This window comes from Gallinula chloropus (genome assembly GCF_964237585.1).
Source record: "Gallinula chloropus genome assembly, chromosome: 13".
Taxonomy (NCBI): Eukaryota; Metazoa; Chordata; class Aves; order Gruiformes; family Rallidae; genus Gallinula; species Gallinula chloropus.
Window position 1 is genome coordinate 12,226,487 of NC_140098.1, and position 18,196 is coordinate 12,244,682.

Below are 18,196 nucleotides of genomic sequence, written 5' to 3' on the forward strand. Positions count from 1 at the left end.
GGCTGCATTTCAACAAACCTTCCAGCTCTGCTAAGTATTTTTGCTTTACCTCGAGCCAACCTGACCAGGCACCTTATGCACTACCTACTTTTAGGCAGTTTTGCAGCAAACGCCCCTCACTTCACTCCTAGCACAGTTCGGTGTGGATGCGGTGCTGTGACAGGCGCCTTCCTCCCGCAGCACGGCGCCCTCAGTGTGCGCTGCCAGCCCGGACCCGAGGCCTCAGCCCGGCCCTGCGGAGTGCCCTACCTGTCGGCTCTGCCTCACACGGGCTCCGCCGGGGCCGCGGCAGCCGGCGGCCTCCGTAAGGCAAGGTGTGGCCCGCCACGTTTACAGAGGTTTCCGCGGGGCCGGGCACCGAGCGGGGCCGGGGCGCCTGAGGGGCGGCGAGCGGGCCGCTGACAGGAGCGCGGGATCCCGCGCCGGGGCCTGAGGCGAGGCCGCTCTGCCCGCGCGTGGAGCTCGCCGGCGGGCGCTACGCCCAGCGAGGCGCTCCGCGATCGGCTGGTGACGCCTGCGGGGGGCGGTGCCGGCTGCCGGTGGGGCGGGGCGGGGCGGGCCCTTTTCTGGCCGGGCCGGGCGCCGGGGCCGCACTCCTGCGGCGGCTGCTGCAGCCCGGGCGGAGCGACGTGTTTGGCGCGGTGTGGCAGTAGCCGTCGGCTCGGGGTTATGCGCTGGGGTGATGGTCCCACCGGCCGACGCTAGGGTCCTCCCGCCCTCGGGAGGGAGGCTCTTCCTTAGCCTCCTGCTGCTGCTGCTCCTCTGCCCCGGTGGCGGGTGCCTGCCGCGCCGCCGGTCCCCAGGGCCGCCCGTGGTGCTGGGTAAGAGCCGGGAGGGCGTCGGTGCGTGCGTCCGGTGCCGTGGAATGTGGTGAAGCCCGCTGCCTCTGCTGCCGGCCCCCCGCCCCTCCCGGTGGGGAGGCGGAGCGAGGCCTCGGGCGCTGCAGGGCGCGGTGGGCTCAGCCGCGGAGGGTGGTGCGCGCCCCGCCCGGCCGCCGCCGCCCGCTGTCTTCAGGGGTGTTTGGCCGGGCGAGCCCGCTTTGTGACCTCCCCGGTTGCTGCGGGGGGTGCCGGCCCTGGACGTTTGCTCGGTGACTCTGGCCTGGCTGCACCCGCTACAAGCGCAGGCCCGGGGCAGGGGGAGTGGGCGCCGCACAGCGCCGGGGGCACCGGCGTGCGGAACGCTAAGGCCGCCCGTCCCTGGGCACGGGGCAAGCGAGGCTCGCCTGAAGCCAGCCCTATGCTGCTCGGGTTTGTGCCCCGCAGGAGCCTTTTGCAGAGGCTGGAATCAGGTGGGGAGAGGGGAGTGCGCCGTGTCACGGCACTCAGGCTACGAGTATTTGAAAGGCTGCGAACAGGCGCAGAAAGTGACTATTGATTACCGGCCTGTGGTTTCACCTGTTAACACAAAAGAGTTTGTAACAAATGTGGGAAGTATTCCCGTAATAGCTACAGAGTATTGCTAGGTGCCTTTTTCAGTCTGCCGATAGCTAGAGTTGTAAATAAGTTGCAGAAGTTATTAAAATAGCTTGCCCGTTGAAATTGTAGTTCTTAAGGTTTTTAATCCATTGATTACGTGCATTGAACAACACTAATGTGAGTGCTTGGTCCTGTGAATGCATTCAGTATGCTGTGTTCTCTTACACCATTAATCTTGATGATAATGGAGGAAGAAAAAGTGAGAAATTGGTGAAAACACTTGGAAAAGTGTAACCACTGGCACATCCTTCAGTTTAAGCTCCATTTATTTGTAATAATTTAGGCTCTGCTGCTGGCTTCATGGCTGCTGTTGCAAACTTCTGACTTAAAGGGTAAACTCTAAGCAAGAACTACTTTAAGATGCTGCGTGTCTCGGGACCACCGTGTACAAATTCACGGTTCTTGATAAATGGCTGATATAGATTTGGAAGAAGAAACTGCAAAAGGATGTCCTAAGAGGCTGGTTAAAACGTGAACAAAAGCTCTTTGAGTTTTGTCTGTGAAGGTTAGAAGTGATCTTTTATCCTGTCTCTCTACTGTAATGCTGGGTTTTAGCAATAAGCTTTGGCGCTTACTCCAGCGTGAGCTTCTTGCTTTAGTTGCTGATCCAACATTCAATTCCAACTATGAAAGAATCAAAGAAGACTTCAAAGCAGTTGGGATAAAGGGATAGTGATTCTAGAGGCAAGGATTTTACTGATGGATCTTCTGTAAGTAGATGTGTTCCCTGAAGATGTTTTAAAAAAGCCATGGCTGACCTACATTTTGTTTTCCTAAGATGCATCCTGGTACACGCTGCGTGGCTGAGCACACGTCCATCAGTGAGTGGTGTAAAACACAGACTTTCTTGCTGTTACAGTGAATTTTCATCAATCGATACAGAACTTGTATCTCTTACTGTTCTGGTAGTGTCTGTGTCTTAAAACTTGCTCTTTGCTGCTGCCCAGCCTGGCTTGTCCAGAAAGTGAAAATTCACTAAGTTTTAATGTAAAGATTTTTCTTCTGGGCTTTCTGTATGCTTGAGAAAATTCTAAGGAGTGGTGTGCCATAGCTTCCTATTGTAAAATGCCATGGGCTTTTTGCTGCAGAGAAATGCCTGTTGTTGTGAAAACACCTGCACTGGGAGCTTAGCTTCAATTAGACATGACATGGGCAGTGAAGGTCAAACAAATAGAGGAGAAGGAGTGACTATCGGTCACTCACCAGTTCTGTATGAAATGTTCTCATCTCGATTCTAGTTAACTTTTTGTGACCTTTTCTTCACCTATGTGACATGTTAAGATAAGCTTTTTAGGAATTGCTGCTGTGAGGATGGTAGAAGGGTTTAGGAGGATCGTTTAGGGAGGTATTCCAAGTGCTGGCTTAGCACAGGTGCTTGGGAAAGGGGAAAAATGCATTGCAATGGAATCGCAAATGCAGAAGGAGGTTGAGGGGTATACACAAGCCTGTGTTAGGCAGGCTTGTACAAGCCTTGGATTGTATTTCCCTCTTGCATGAGCTTCAAAACTGAGTTGATCCTCTTGTTTTATCAAGCTGGCATCTAGACCCTTAATTCCTCATATGTACTCATTTTTTTAATAAGTTTTTTATCTTGTAGCAAACATGGTTTCATTATCCAAGTATTCAGTCTTGGTCTGTTTGGAAATTAAAACTCTTAAGTAGGAAGGGGAATGAGCAAACTTGGTTTTGTTCTGTGCCTGGCAAATTGGCCATCTGATCTTAAGGGAGTAAAGAAAGAAGGAATGCTCTTTAAAGGAATGTTGTCAACATAATGATCACTTCATAAATGTTTTAGACCAGCAATGGTCACAAGACCCAGTGTAACTCGCTCTCAGGTTTTTCCTGTAATGACCCCACTTGTGGTTGGAACCTGTGGTTACCCAAATAATGGTGGAGGAAGTAGGGTGGTAGCTTGCAAATATGTGGTGCTGCTTATATATGGGTAACTTTGCTCCTCAGGTACTAACAATAATACTCCTAGGAATCTTGTAGCTGAAAACAGATGAGGTGCTTGAATACAACCTTGTAACTACTGGCTGTAGTTGTGGTGGTAACAGATTTGTAAGTCACCTGCTCAGGTGAAGGGTGTCTCTGAGGAACAGTTAAACAGACTCCTCATCTTCTCAGTGCTCCCCAGCTTTCTTTGTGCTTCCTCATTGGCCATGAGTGGAATTGTCTCTCTTGCTAAAGCATGAGAAAATTAACCTGTTGAAGTGATTAATTCTGTAGTTGAATTATCTTAATGAAGGAGCCGGCACAAGGGAAGTGGAGTGGCACTGCTTCATTTGGATTAGGTTATTTTTTTAAGAAGGTCAGTGTGTCTTCCAATGGTGCACAGACTCTACTATGCCTGAAGATTGTTTGTACACAGCAGGGGAGCAAGACCAGGGACTGAACATATGTGGGAAGTAATTGACAGCAAAATGCTGCAATGTGATGGCTTGTTTATCCCTGAGATTTAAATAGCAAAGCATCAAAAGGTATTAATACAATAATAATAATGGTTGCTAGAGAAGAAGAAACATGAGGTAAGAGTCAAAAAATCTTACTTCCAGACTCCTGCCTGAAGACTTGATATCAAAATGTCAGGTGATTGTCTTGGAGTTGGCAGTCTCTTGGGAGACTTGGAGTCTCTCAAGTGTTTTCAAGGAAAAGGGGAATACTTAAGATACCAAATTACTTTAATGCCTATTTTTTTTAAAGCTCCTGTGCAGCCAGGACAGCATATTTATACAGGAAATTCTCCTTTAAGAACTAGAATAACCTACTGAATACCTCTGCTCTACTGACAATATCTACTAAAAATAGATAACTACATATTTTTCTGGTGCACGCACGCCTGGATATCTGCGTTGTGTTTACATGCAGTTATAATACTTTTGCACTTGTCTTACCAATTTGGTATTCAACATGCTTGTCTTCTAGTGTTTGCAATAAGAAGTTTCTTTATTTTGTTCTTCCCCCTTCCATTTTCTCATGTAGTCCAATGATAATCACTGTGTACTATCTCATGTCTTATCAATTTTGGGAGCTGATAACCTGTCCTTATAAGATCAGCGGTGGATTCACTGAACTCTAACTTTTAGAGCTGACTCAACGCAATTACTATATCAATGTCCTGATACCTTCTGCAAACAATTTGTTAGGTACTTGGCTAAAGTTTTCTAGAAAGACACCCAAATGAAGCTTGTTAATTATTAATTTACATGTAAAAGAGGTTTGTCTGTGAATCCTGCTGACTGCTAATTGAGGCATGTGTGTTTGTATGGTCAGCTGGCTAGATGTCAGGAGTGATTTAAATGTTTATGCCTCATGTGATCTGAGGTATCTAGGAGTATCATGTGAGACGTTGTTTGCTTTCTTGTTCCTAATTTTAAACATGAGGTTTTTTCCTTCTGTGGCAGCCTACCATTGAATGTACCAGCTACTTTGAGACATTCTTCTTGGAGAACTACAGTCAGAGTTTAAAATTAATTTGCTGGAAAACTTGGTTCACTTGGAAGGACAGCTTAGTAAGAGAACCAAACAGATGACAGTTGTTTGAGGAAATCATAAGTAAAAAAGATATGATAGTTTATGTATATCTAAATGCATTTTGAATCCAGATAAAAGTGAAGAAGTACCAACTGATGACCCCTGTGCCACACCAACAATAGTTTTCCCCCCGTAGTTATTATACTATTGCTTCTTTTTCCAAATGAAATTTCAAATCCCCCTGTTCTTGGCTTTTGGTGAGTGTTCTTTTCTCTGTTTCCTGAGGGGTAGTAAGGTGAGTTGATTTCCAAGGTGCAATTTACTTATTGTTTTCTGCTGGGAACTGTGAATCAGCTGTTAGGGCTTAAGGACAGTGATGGGCAGGAGTTCCAGTGTATCCCAAAGCCAGTTACTGTAGTTCCCAGACTTGGAAAAGTCTGCGAACTCTTTTAAACTCTCAAGTGAACTTTGTAAATTGCCAAGTGAATTGGCCTCAGGCGTATTAGTATGAGTTCTGTTGGGATTACCATTTTGGTGAAAAATGGGAATATGATAGAAGGGCTAATGGTCAGATCTGATTGGAACACTTTTCCTGCTCAATAGGAAATCTCACATGTCCAAATGTCGCAGTAGCATAGTCAATACATGTGTTGCACAAATAGGAATTTGGGAAGCAAGGGTACTGCTTGATCTGCTCTTGGACATCTAGTTTTAGCCAGTGCTGATGTATTTTGCACAACTTTGTTTGCCAGTTACTTCTTGTATCTATGGTATCAGTCTGCAGGCTTTAAAAAGTAAGAACGTTCTATAATTCTACCAGCAAAAAAAGTGTAGAAACTACAGATACTGGTAGATGAGAGAACAAGGAGAAAAATTACAGTTTGCTCTGACCACAGATGGCTTCTGTGTATGGCCTGAAGGCAAAGAAGTGTTTTTCTACCGCTTTCAAGTTCCATCACAGAAAATTCAGGAAGGTGCATCCTTATCTTATGGAATTAATCTTCAATGTGATCTTTTTTAACCTGTTACTTATCAAAAAGCCACTAAGTAGTTCTCTGGCCAAAATGTAAATCATTAACACTGTTAAATTGTGTGGGGTGAGGATTGAAGATCTTGCATGTTTCTCTCCATAACCTGAAAAATAAAAATTTGCATTTTGTCCCCTGTAGCTGTACTGTGAATCCCCTTCAGCTTGCAGAATATACTGTAGAAAACAAAACGTGAGTTGTGAATTGCTGATTAGCAGTTTTACTTTTAATGTGGGAAATGTAAGCTTGAAAAAGGGGTTTTTTTTTTAGTTTCATGTGCAGGTTTATAGAGCAGGGTTTTTGACTGCAGTATTGTGTCTTAGCACAGATGGAACTTGCTCCTTATCTCTTAGTTAGAATTACATAAAACTACCACTTTTCAACTTGTTTCATCCCTTGAATAAGAATTTGTATGAGATGTTTAAGTCTTCTGCTCTGGACATAGGAGCACAGCCTCTATCCTCAAGAAGCTTGTGGATAAACTTAGCTTAACCAAATCAAACTTGCAGTCAATGTAAGATTACTCCATCAAGGCCAAGTGAGCCTTTTTTACCATTTCCTGCTTTCAGTACTCTTACTGGTAAATGTGTCTTGATTATAACCTTAAACTTCTTCAGTTGTGAGTCTTCCCACTCACAGTAGAGTGGGAGTGCTTACAATATTTGAGTGCTGTTTGGAAACCTCAGCAAGTTCTTAACACTCTGCTACTCCAGATGTTTGTCTAAGTTTTTGAAAGGTATCTTTGCTGGAAGAACTTGATTTTTACCCAAGGAAATGAGACTTCAGGGTGGAACACAGTGTCACTCTTTGTTTTGCGCTGAAACGGAAGGCACAATCAACCTGTTCTGACCTTGGCAGGTTTGCTGTTGAAACTGGCTGGCCATGAATGATTGATATAAATAGAATTACATTCTGTTCCTTTTCTAATTAATAGCCCTGATACAGCATAGGCATGGGACTGGAACAAGCTGTTGCCTTATAGTTCTATAAGCAATAACTAAATAGCATTTTGTGAGGTTACAAGACTGAACTTCAGTAAACTCTTTTGAGGGTGTGATGCAATCCTATAATCTCCCTTACTATACTTTCCAGTATATCTGAGTCCTTGAAATATGACCTGAAATAAACTGTGGTCACTTACTGACCTTTTTTAACATTTCACTGAAGACTACAGAAATAAAGATGCTTAAAACCTAATAAGAAAGTAGGGGTAGTTAATAGAAATAACCGAGGCGTATCTTTTGTGGTCATGCATAACCTGCAGTGGTTGGAGGCAGTCAGAGTGTGGTTATCCAAGTCTATATAGTCTGAAGTTCTGTTCTTTTTCAGTTCTGCAGTGTTTCTCCGAAAGCATGTCAGTCTTTTCAGTTAAACTAGATGTGCCAATAAAAGATGTCATCTCTTTAAGTCAAACTAAATATCAGGATTCTACAGAACTTGAATCTATGTTGATTAAATAACTCACTGAACTGGAGAAATAAAAGCAGCTGTGGGTAGGTCTGCATTAAACTTGAAAACACAAATAAGTAAATAGGATACAGTTGTACAAATGCCAAAAAGGTGGTGGTGAGGGGTGTGGAGCTGAGAGGGGTGGGGGGAACCCTCAAGAAACGCCAAACTCCTAGATTTTTCTAATACAGAGAAACTTTTGTTGCTTAGTATCTTTTCCTTTCTGTTCTTGGGGAAATAAAGGATTAAACATAACTAAATGGAAGAAGTTTCTCTGGAAGCTTGCCGCTGAAAACTCCGGGAGCATGTTTTTAAGCTTCATTCTGATTTAGAAATAATATGCCTGTTTCCATCTAGGGCTGTTGGGCTCAAAACTGAATGTTAAAGATAGGAAAAACTCTATTTGGATTATTATGCCAGTTATCTAAATCTTTTGCAGCAGAAGTGTGGTCAGAGGTGAAGAAGTGAAAATAAAAACCCAAATGGAGCTGCTTTCACTTTCCATGTTTTTCATGCCAAATTGATAGCTTGCATGCAACTGTTTAAACCGAGTAAAGACTCGTGTGTGGAAGGGTAATACTCTGAAGGAAAGATTCTTTCAGAAAGGTTCAGTTTGCACGTTAAAACACAAATAACTTTAACTTTTGAGATAATTTTTCATACCCATGGTCTAACGGTACCTGTTCTTATACAATCTGCACTTGAACCAGGTTTATTATACATGGTGGTTCCCCAGCAAATTATTTCTGAAAATCCAAATAATTTCAGTGAAAACGTGCATGCAATACTTTGTTCTTAGGGAATCATTATGTATCCATTTACAACACTTACTGGTATATCTGGGTACAGTGATACTATGTGTGAGGGCTATGGTATTAAGATGTATATATTGTAATTAAACTGTCTCCTTTTTATATCTTTCAGTTCCGGGGGATTTAGGAAATCAGTTGGAAGCCAAGTTAGATAAGCCATCAGTAGTGCACTATCTCTGCTCTAAGAAGACAGACAGTTATTTTACGCTGTGGCTGAATTTAGAATTGCTTCTGCCAGTCATCATCGACTGCTGGATTGATAATATCAGGTAAGACCAGAAATGTTGCTCTTTGCGGTTACAATTCTGTGATTCCTTTCCTGCCGTGCTTTGCACAGAATGGCTGCCTTGAACTTTCTTTTTTGGCTCAAGAAGAGTGAGAGAAATTGCTCAGTTCTTCTAGGCAGAGTAACAGGATGAATCAGAAGAGTTCATGACAGATAAAAAGTGGAGGTTCTCATAGCTTCTTCCACTTTCTTTCCTGTAAGTTACTCAGTTTTGGTTTTGGGCATTTTTCAGAAGCTTCTGTAGGCTTATCTGAAGCAGAAGGCTTTCTGCTCTTTTGATGACTGATGAGTTAAGTTCTGATGAGGCAAGGGGGAAGGAGGTACATTGGGCAGTTGAGAGGGAACAGGCAGGAGGAATGTCAGCTTGCACCCTTGAATGACAGTAAGCGTGCAAGCTGACAATTGAGAGCAGTCTTCTGGGTGGCTGAGACACACCGGGGCCTTTAAGTGCAGTCCAGGAGCTTCCTTCCAGACTTGCTTTGGTTTAAAGTTATCTCTATGAAAACAAGAAACACTCAGCTTTTATGACATAAAAAAATATTGTATTGGCATTTTGCTGCTCTTTGTGAATGTACCAAGCTGTTGTGTAGCTGTACCTCTGCTTTAAATCTTGCTTATATGCTTTAGAGGTTAGAGAGATATTTGGGGAGGGAAGATCTGAATATCAATTTGGATTCTAAGACTCCATTTAGGGGTAAAAACCTGCATTCCAAAATAGCAATTGTATTTGTACACAGTTAAAACCAAACAAAACCCTGACCCAATGATTCAGGTTCCAGATATCTCAAATAGATGTAAAATTATCTACAAAACACTTGATACCTCTGTTTCCTGAGGTACCAGCTCTTGTTAGTCAAGAGATGAAGTGCTGCCTATGCTGGCATGGGTGTGCTAGTTAAACAGAAAAGAATTCTTTTGGTCTAGGATAATTTTTCTGGTATCTGATTTTACAGGCATTTTCTCTTCTATTGCCACAGTCTTATGTTCTTAACAAGTTTTCTTTATTATGTGGCTGGATGCAAAGTGCAGTGGTATAGAACTGTATAAAGAAGCTTATATTCTGAAGTTGAAGTTCAGCTACAATTCTGTATATCCAGTTTTACAGAGAAGCTTCACATTCTGCATGTAAAGCATTAAACAAACTTAAATTGTTTGCGTTGTGTAACCTCTTAGTCATTAAAGTACTCTTACCAAGTCTGCCAATTTGTCATCTTCTGAGTAACAGTCCTTAAAGTTCTTGTTACTGCACTCAGAATGTAAGACCCAAGAGTTAAGTTGAGAGTTGTCATGTGGTAACATGACAAGTTTCATGTTTTTCTTTCTCTTTCCCCACCTCCGCAGGCTGGTGTATAACCGAACAAGTAAGGTTACAGAGCCACCAGATGGAGTAGATATCAGAGTCCCAGGCTTTGGGCAGACATTTTCCTTGGAATTCCTCGACCCAAGTAAAAGGAGTGTAGGTATGTACCAGCTGTGTCTGAAGTGCCTTTGCACTTGTAGGACTTTTCTAGTGTGTCATTCTCCAACAAGCTACTGAAAAAGGAAGATCTGGTTATAAGTAGTAAAACAGATTGTTTGGTTTTTTTATAGTAGGGTAGTACATAGTTCACTTTGCTTTTAAGTATTTTCATCACATTGTTTTGTTTTTGTCTGGTTTTTGGCTTGATAAATTGAGACAAAAACATCGCATGTTGGGCTTGTGGCAAATTTAAGTTCTCTGGGGGAAACCTGAGTGGGCATTTTGAAGCCAGACACTTTTGGAAAATGAGTTAGGTTGAGTAGAAAATTCTGTGGCTGAGACTTGACAAGCAAAACCAAAACAAATCCACTTCACTTCAGCTTAATTCTGAGTAACATGTTCTTTGGCCTTAAGAATGAGTGAATGAGCTTGGGATGTGTGGTACTGCACTCTGTAGATTCCTGTCTTTTGTCAGTGTCAGAATAGTTGTATAGTTACACTTGTGCTGCAAAAAGATTTCTGCATGAATATGTTTGCAGGGTTTTTGTTCAGTGCTTTTGTAGAAGTCATCTTCTGGAAAACACTGAATCCAATAAGCCTTTGAGTTGTTAGCTGTGACTGCAGACTTAATTAATAGTCAGTACTGCACTGAACTTCACGTGCTTCCAGCATCAATTTATTTTTCTCTTCTGTAGGGAGCAATCTCCAGAAGAGCAGTAGCGTGCTTAATGATCTTCACTAGATGGCTGGTATAACTAGAACAGTCCCATATTTAAAATTGCCTCTCTTCACTTCAGGAACTATGTGAGCAGCATTCAAGGCTAAGGTTCTGCTCAAAACTGAAATATAACTGAGATTCCATCAGATGTTTTGACAGACTTTCAAACTGTTACTGGATGCATTTAGCTCTGGCAATACCTACATCCTATGTCTCAAAACTTGTTATAGCTAACATCTTTCACCTGTCTGCAAACGTTTCCCTCCTTTGCTATTAAAGCATTATGTTCAGTCACTTAAGGCTTGGCTCACTACCCTGGTGAGTTGGGGTAGCTTCTGGCACTTAGCACTGGGGTATACTGCAAGCCTTTGTTTCCAAAAAAATACTGTTGTCCAAGCAAATCTTAATGAATGCTTTATACCCTACTCAAACCCAATCGACAGTCAACAAAAGCTAGGAGACTAACATGGTAACTTCTGAGGTGCATTCTTTAGAGTTCAAGGGTTAGATGTTTCTGCTGTGGAAAATTTATTCATTGCTGTCACATTTGTTTGATAGATCAGCCAACCAGTAAGAAGTTTTAATAATGGTATTCTTTCACATTTGGGGGACAGCAAGCTTAACTCTTTGTATTTAATATGCAACATTCTAGATTGTTAGAGTAAGACTATGGTTTTAATGTGTATGTACATGGTGTCAGAGATAATGTCTCCAGAACTTACTTTGTTTCCTGACAGTGTCCTGAGGGCTGTTTCTAATGCTAATCTTTTCACTGTTCTTCCTTATCTGATGTCTGCAGGAAGTTACTTTTATATGCTGGTGCAGAGCTTGGTAGATTGGGGCTACAAACGTGATGAAGATGTAAGAGGAGCACCTTATGACTGGCGAAAGGCACCAAGTAAATAACACTTCGATATGAATAAAACTTTGACCCTCCCAGACAGCAGACAATGTTTTGTGTCTCTTCTCCCATACCACCTGTACAGTTATACTTGAACCCATAATTTTGACTATTTCTTGGGGCCTGGGTACCCCTGGACCCAGGTGAAAACTGTGATGTGTTTTCTTCTTTAGCTATAACCAATTTTGCTACTTTAGACTTGCTTAAAAGTAACAAAAACCCCCACACCACCAAAATGCATCCTCCAAGAAAACATGCACCCCTCCCACTTAATCCTGGAATTTTGAAGTTCTCTGTTATTAATTCTACAGTTTACAAAAGAAACAGAATTGTGTCGAACACTTGCAGTTAATAATTATAACTGTAATCTGTCTGTTTCCTTTAGATGAGAACAGGGACTATTTTGTGGCCCTTCGCAAGATGATAGAGTTAATGTATGAGGAGTACGGAAGTCCTGTTGTCTTAATTGCCCACAGCATGGGTAATATGTACACACTCTACTTCCTCAACAATCAGACTCAGGATTGGAAAGACAAGTACATAAAGGATTATGTGTCATTAGGCGCTCCATGGGGAGGAGTGGCTAAAACTCTGCGTGTGCTGGCTTCAGGTAAGTCACTTGAAAGTTTGCAATGTATTTTCACAGTATGGTATCCAAACCATTTGTTGTAAGACTGGACAATGAGAGCTTGAAGTACCATGAAGTTAACGATTATTTTTTGGAAGTCATGGTAGCTTGCTGTTTCAAGCCTTGTGACCAGACTATTGTTCTTTCTGTTGGTGAGTGGATTGTTTTTTATATCCCTTAACCAGGAGCTGCATCCCCTCCTGACCTCTCCTGACCTCTTTTCAGCAGATTGTTGTGTCATCTGCTGTTTGGTCTGGTGTCTTCTATTTCTGTCACTTCTGCTTCCAGCCTGGTTATTTTCTGTTCAGTATTGCAAAGCTAACAAGGACTCCAGAGCGTTCAGTAGTTTGCTTTGATTAAAGATCACACAGCTGCTTGAGGTTGTAGACATGGTGGTGTGTAGACTAAGGGAAGTTTGTAGACGTGGTGGTGAAGTGGTGCCCACAGCACAGATGCCTGTTGAAAGGTGTAACTCTACAGATAAGGAAAGTGAATCAGTTTGACATGCTAGTCATGCCTGTGACTAAAAAGAACTGGAATAAAGAATCATAATATGTTTCACTAAGTAACTACAAATTACCAATGGGAAAAGTTCAGACTCCATTGTGTGATGCCATGATTATTTCATGTGCTTTGGCGTTTAGTTAAAGATGCCTCTGGCTATCATCTTTCTTAGCTTGTTTTTGACTTGTCAGCTTCATTTAGGGAGACGACAGGGATATCAAAAGCTCACATCAGAAACTGAACTTCATTAAAATGCAGAGCACATGGCAAGTGCCAGCCATGCATGGACAGATCAAAGAATACTTTGCTTAGCAAAGGCATTTGATTCTGAATAGGAGTGCAGAGCTCAGTGACTAATGAGGAAATACAAGCATCCAATTTAAGTTGTTATACGCTGTGAAATCTATTGCAATGGCACTGTAATTGATTTGCCTTTTCCCACAGGCTTTGACTGACAAGTTTGCATGCTACAGAAATGGCAGGAAGGGAGCAATGTTAATATCTTCGTAAAATTCTACATGACAGTATAAAATTCCACAGGCCCAAATTTCTGCTGGGTTAAACTTTTCTGCTTCGTGTATTGTTTATCTTTCATAATGTATCTCATCCAAAGTGGCTAGTTATACAAATGCACAGCAAATAGTTAAATTTCTACTAAAAGGTAGTCATCTCTTAATCTGTGTGCCTGATGGACTGAACTCAGTGTTTTAGAGCAGAAATTTAAGAATTGCATAGTTAAATTAGCAGAACATAACACAATCCACACTTTCAGGCTAGTTTTGTCTCATACCTGTAGTAAATCACCATCAGGCACAAACACTTGGATTGCATGAGTATACTAAAGAGTTTCTGAAATGGACATTATTAGGGTATTAGTATACGCAGAAGAACTGTTGCTTTAAAGAAAAACACTGCATTGCTGCAGGAAAGCCAAGGCAAGCCACAAACATGTTCTTTCTGTTTCTGTGGTGATGGCTGGGAAATTCAAGTCAAGTCCACATTTATGTTATCAAGGAGATAAACAGTACACAAGTGGAATTACCTTTCTACGGATACTTTCTGCTACTTATTCATGTGTTTTGCAGGATCAGTACTTATACCATTACAATTCCAGTGCCAATAAAGTGAGGATGTTCTTCCCACTGCAGCAAGTGAAGACACAGAGTTTACTGTGGTGGATTTCTTTTGCTAGGTTTTTTTGGTCAGCTTGAGATACTAGCAGTGTCTTACTTACACCTGATTTTTTTGTTCATTACAATGTCAATGAGTGTCATGCCTGCTGACTTAAATGTGGTCTTGGCCCTACTGTACTTCTGCACTTCAGGGAAAAATGAAAGGACTTGATAAGCATTTTGTAACAGTTCTGTAAGAGGAGGAGTAAGATTCTATCTCCACAGTCTCCCTAGAGATGTCTCCGTGTTGTCTGCCTAAAGATGGCATTAAGGACCGTGCTTTAGGTCTTCTTGCTGAGCAATAGTGCCACCTTATGGAACTGAAAAATATACTTTGGTGCTATTTCAGGAACTGTGCTTTCGGTTTCAGTGTTTCCATTTTTATGGTGTAGTTGACCTGGATCACTACGTGCAGTAACCACCTGGAACCAATAATGGAAAAGCTGATTCAAGGTTTGGCTGATAAGGGATTGAGGTGTGCCAGCCACTCTGGTGATGGAAAACAGGTTTAATCAGTCACTGTGAAAATGAACTTGAATCTGTCTCAGGGCTTTCTATTAAAAAAAACCCCACTGATTTTAAGTAATTGCTGTATCTGCCATTTAATAAGAAGCTTTTAATTTTGTGGAAAACTGTGCAAGTGGTTAAAATATGAAGAAAGATGCATATAAATTAGAACTTAGCGATGTGCTAGTTTGAGCTGCCTTTGGAACAAGCTGCTAAGAAAACAGTGGACTTGACATCTATAAAAAACCTCTTGAAATATTTTGGTCAAACACTAGTTTTGCATTAAGAGTAAATCTAAATTTTGTTAGGATGTAATAGTTTAGTGCCTATTTGGTATCAGATAATTTTAGACCTTTACTGATAACAAGATCTACTCTCTAGATATATGTTGTATTAAGAAAATATAAATTCTTGGAAAAGCTTGGCCAGCTGATAACTGCTATACATGTTCTGGTGGGTTTTGTTAGGAAGGTAGTCCATAGTCTGGTAGAGCCTATAAAGTTTCTTCGTGAGCTCTTACATGTGTGTAAGGATAGCAGTATTCATCGGTGCTTCCAGCAAAACTGTGTTCTAGATACCACGAGGTAAAATGCACTTCCAGAAGAGCATTTCAGGCAAAACATGCAGATGGTACACATAATGCCCAATAAAGACTGATTTCTTACTTGACTAATACAGGAAATTTTTCTCCTTTAAAAATGAGCATTTAGGAAAGGCAGCAGTGTTCTTTGTCTGTCACTGATTCATCAACTTGTATTTAAATTTGTAAGTTATGAGAAGTTAGTTTGCAGAAGGTAATTATTGAGACAACTGTAAAGGAAGAAAAACTTCTCAAACTGTCACTGCAAGCCAAGGGAGTCATCTTTTTATTCATGTTATCACCAGGAGTGGTAGTTAATGTTTCTGGCTGAGAGTCATGCATTGCTTGGAGTGTGACGAAATTCCACTTTTTGTTGTTGTTAAAGGTGACAACAATAGAATACCTGTTATCAGCTCTCTCAAGATTAGAGACCAGCAGAGATCAGCCGTTTCCACAAATTGGATGCTCCCCTACAACTACACATGGCCTCCAGATAAGGTCTTTGTAAGCACACCTACAGCTAACTACACTCTTCGGGATTACCAAAAATTCTACAGGGACATCAATTTTGAAGATGGCTGGCTCATGAGACAAGACACTGAACCCCTGGTCTACCAGATGACACCACCTGGTGTGCGCATACACTGTCTTTATGGTACCGGCGTGGAAACACCCGATTCCTTCTACTATGAGAGTTTTCCTGACAAGGAACCCAAGATTCTTTACAGCGATGGGGACGGTACAGTAAACTTACAGAGTGCCTTGCAGTGTCAGAAGTGGGTGGACATGCAGAAACAGGAAGTGGTGATATTTGAGCTTTCAGGAAATGAGCATATTCAAATGCTATCCAATGATACTACTATCTCCTATGTGAAAAAGCTGCTTTTTGGTTTGTGATACCTTGTGTTAACAGTTGTTTTCTCACCTGTGATGCCTTCCCTTAAATATGGGGAAAATGCCTTTTAATCCCTTGATATTTAGATATGAATTATTTATTTTGTTGGGTTTTTTAAGGCTGTGTTCAAGAAGTTGTTTGGTGTCCTAAACGATCATTCGTCTCTGAGTTGTGTTTATGATGCTTCATGGTGTTTTCACATTCTGCAGATTTGGTCAGATAAGTGTTTTGGTGCCTCTGGCGTGTCCAATATTCAGACTTTCATCTGGAGGCTGTGTAGTACCTCCCACGTACTACATAAGATCATAGGTACCAGAGTTCCTTTGTGGATTTTGCAGGATTTGGAGTGGAGGAGGGCTAGAAAGGTTGCAATTTCAGGTTCCCCTAAAACAAGGGAATTACATTAACAATTTGGGAAGCACAGTAAACTACTTAAAGGGTCTTTCACATTCTGATCTCGCTTCCCAGTACCATAGCTTGTAAATGTGTGTATCTCCTAGGTAAGATAGGGAAGAGGTCTGCCTGGTGCTGTACTACCTTTGTTGTAACCCAGCCTTTCTTTTGTTACAGCTTTTGGGGAAAAGACAGATATGTGATTTACTTGAAGCTTCTTATTGGGTATTTTTTTTTTTTAGGAAAAAAATAGAAAGAAACTGCTTGTTCATCAACTTCTAGAACCTGGTTATTACTACTCTGAGGAATTCTTACCTTGTGCTTTATTTAGCAGTGAGGGAAAGAAGCTGAACAGTGGTTGCTGCTTACAATAATGGTAGCTGTGTGGAGTAGCACATAAATTAAAGCTAATTGAGCACCGGCAAACAATCCATACAGTGCAGAACTGCATTTATGGGTGAAAAATGATCTCCTGCAGTGGGAATGATAATGGATGGTGGGCATTAATTCAAACAGAAGAGTGAACTTCCTGAAATGGAGTGGGGAATGGAAGCCAGCACAATACAGTATGAAGTATAAACCTTGTTATCAAATACTTAGGCACTGATCCAGTTACCAAGCAAGTAGTGACTGCATCAACATTGCATTAGCTGAAAAGAAACTTGACATTTTCAGACTAAAACTCACTTCCCATAGGTTACAAGTTTCATTATTGCTGTTTCAAGAATTTGGAATTCGCTGTTCCTTAAGTGTTTATATAAATTGCTGAACATACAGTTCTGTTAATTTCCTACAGTATTGTATTACTCCACGTTTTAAAGAAAAAAAACACCTCTGAACTTCACAGAAACAATAGCCTGAGGGCCATCAGATTGACATCAGAAGTCCTGTTGGAGAAATAGTTTCACTTAAAGATTTTTCTTTTGCTTGCTTTCAAACCAGCCACCCAGTGTCTGGTTTGCACTTAGTTTTCTGAAAACACAATTTTGAATGCTTTCAAAATGCTAGGTCCTCCAGGAAAAACGTTTTAAGATTCAGGATTATTGAGGTTAAACTGAAGTTGTCTAAAGGGTAAAGTTTTTAACTATTTTGACAGGTATAAAATCTTTGTTGCCACTAAATGTGTCAGTACAATGTGCTGAAATGACAGGTGAGATCTCTTGTTACAGTAGAATGCAAACATTTTGGTACAGGAGGTAGGTTGAAGGCATTAAATTTTAATTCAGAAAATACTTGTAAACTCAGAACAACTTGAACAAGGGTCATGGATAAGCTAAGTATCTTCCTAGGTTTTAACTTCCTTGTGTAGCTTCATCGTCCCCCTGAATTTTCCCTATTGCTTTTGTTGAGGGAGATGACTAATTACCCTGACTCCTATTTCTTTTTAATGTTTGTCATCAGTTGCCCAGTTCAGCAGCAATATTGCCTAGACTTTTCCAGAGTAAGTACTGAGTTCCCCAAGCTGTTGTAATTTGTAACTGTTGAAATGAAAACAGACAACACTAACCCTCCATCAGCCCACCCCCAAAAAACCCGAAAACCCCAAAATCAATACCACCCAAAAGCCAACAACAAACCCTACAAAGATGTGATTCAGCCAAGTATTCTGTTTTATGCAGGGCTGTCAGCTGGAAAAGCTTCAGGCTTGTGTTCCAAGACTGCTCAAAGATGACAAAGCTCTTCCTGTGGTCTGACTCGATATTTTGAATGAATTGCTCTGTTGCTGGTTTGCAAGAGAAAGAAATTACAGAAAACAGCTTATCACAATCTGTATTTCTTGCTGAAGTAGAATGCCTGTTAATAAGCACTGGAATGAGTGAAGCTGGAGGCTGCATTGGTTGGTACCAACATGGCCATCAAGGGCTGATAAAATGAGAAAAGAAATCGGTAAGAAGGTCTTAACGTGATCTGA

General features: G+C 41.5%; 1 protein-coding gene across 1 annotated transcript; it reads left to right on the plus strand.

Moving 5' to 3' along the window:
• Window positions 1–682: 682 nt before the first annotated feature.
• On the plus strand, window positions 683–15,893 carry PLA2G15 (phospholipase A2 group XV; the record flags this gene model as incomplete). The annotated part of the gene is made up of 6 exons (XM_084270120.1): window positions 683–821; window positions 8,354–8,510; window positions 9,869–9,987; window positions 11,504–11,602; window positions 11,991–12,215; window positions 15,382–15,893. 6 exons carry the CDS (start codon window positions 683–685, stop codon window positions 15,891–15,893), a joined length of 1,251 nt encoding a protein of 416 aa, XP_084126246.1.
• Between the last annotated feature and the right edge of the window lie 2,303 nt (window positions 15,894–18,196).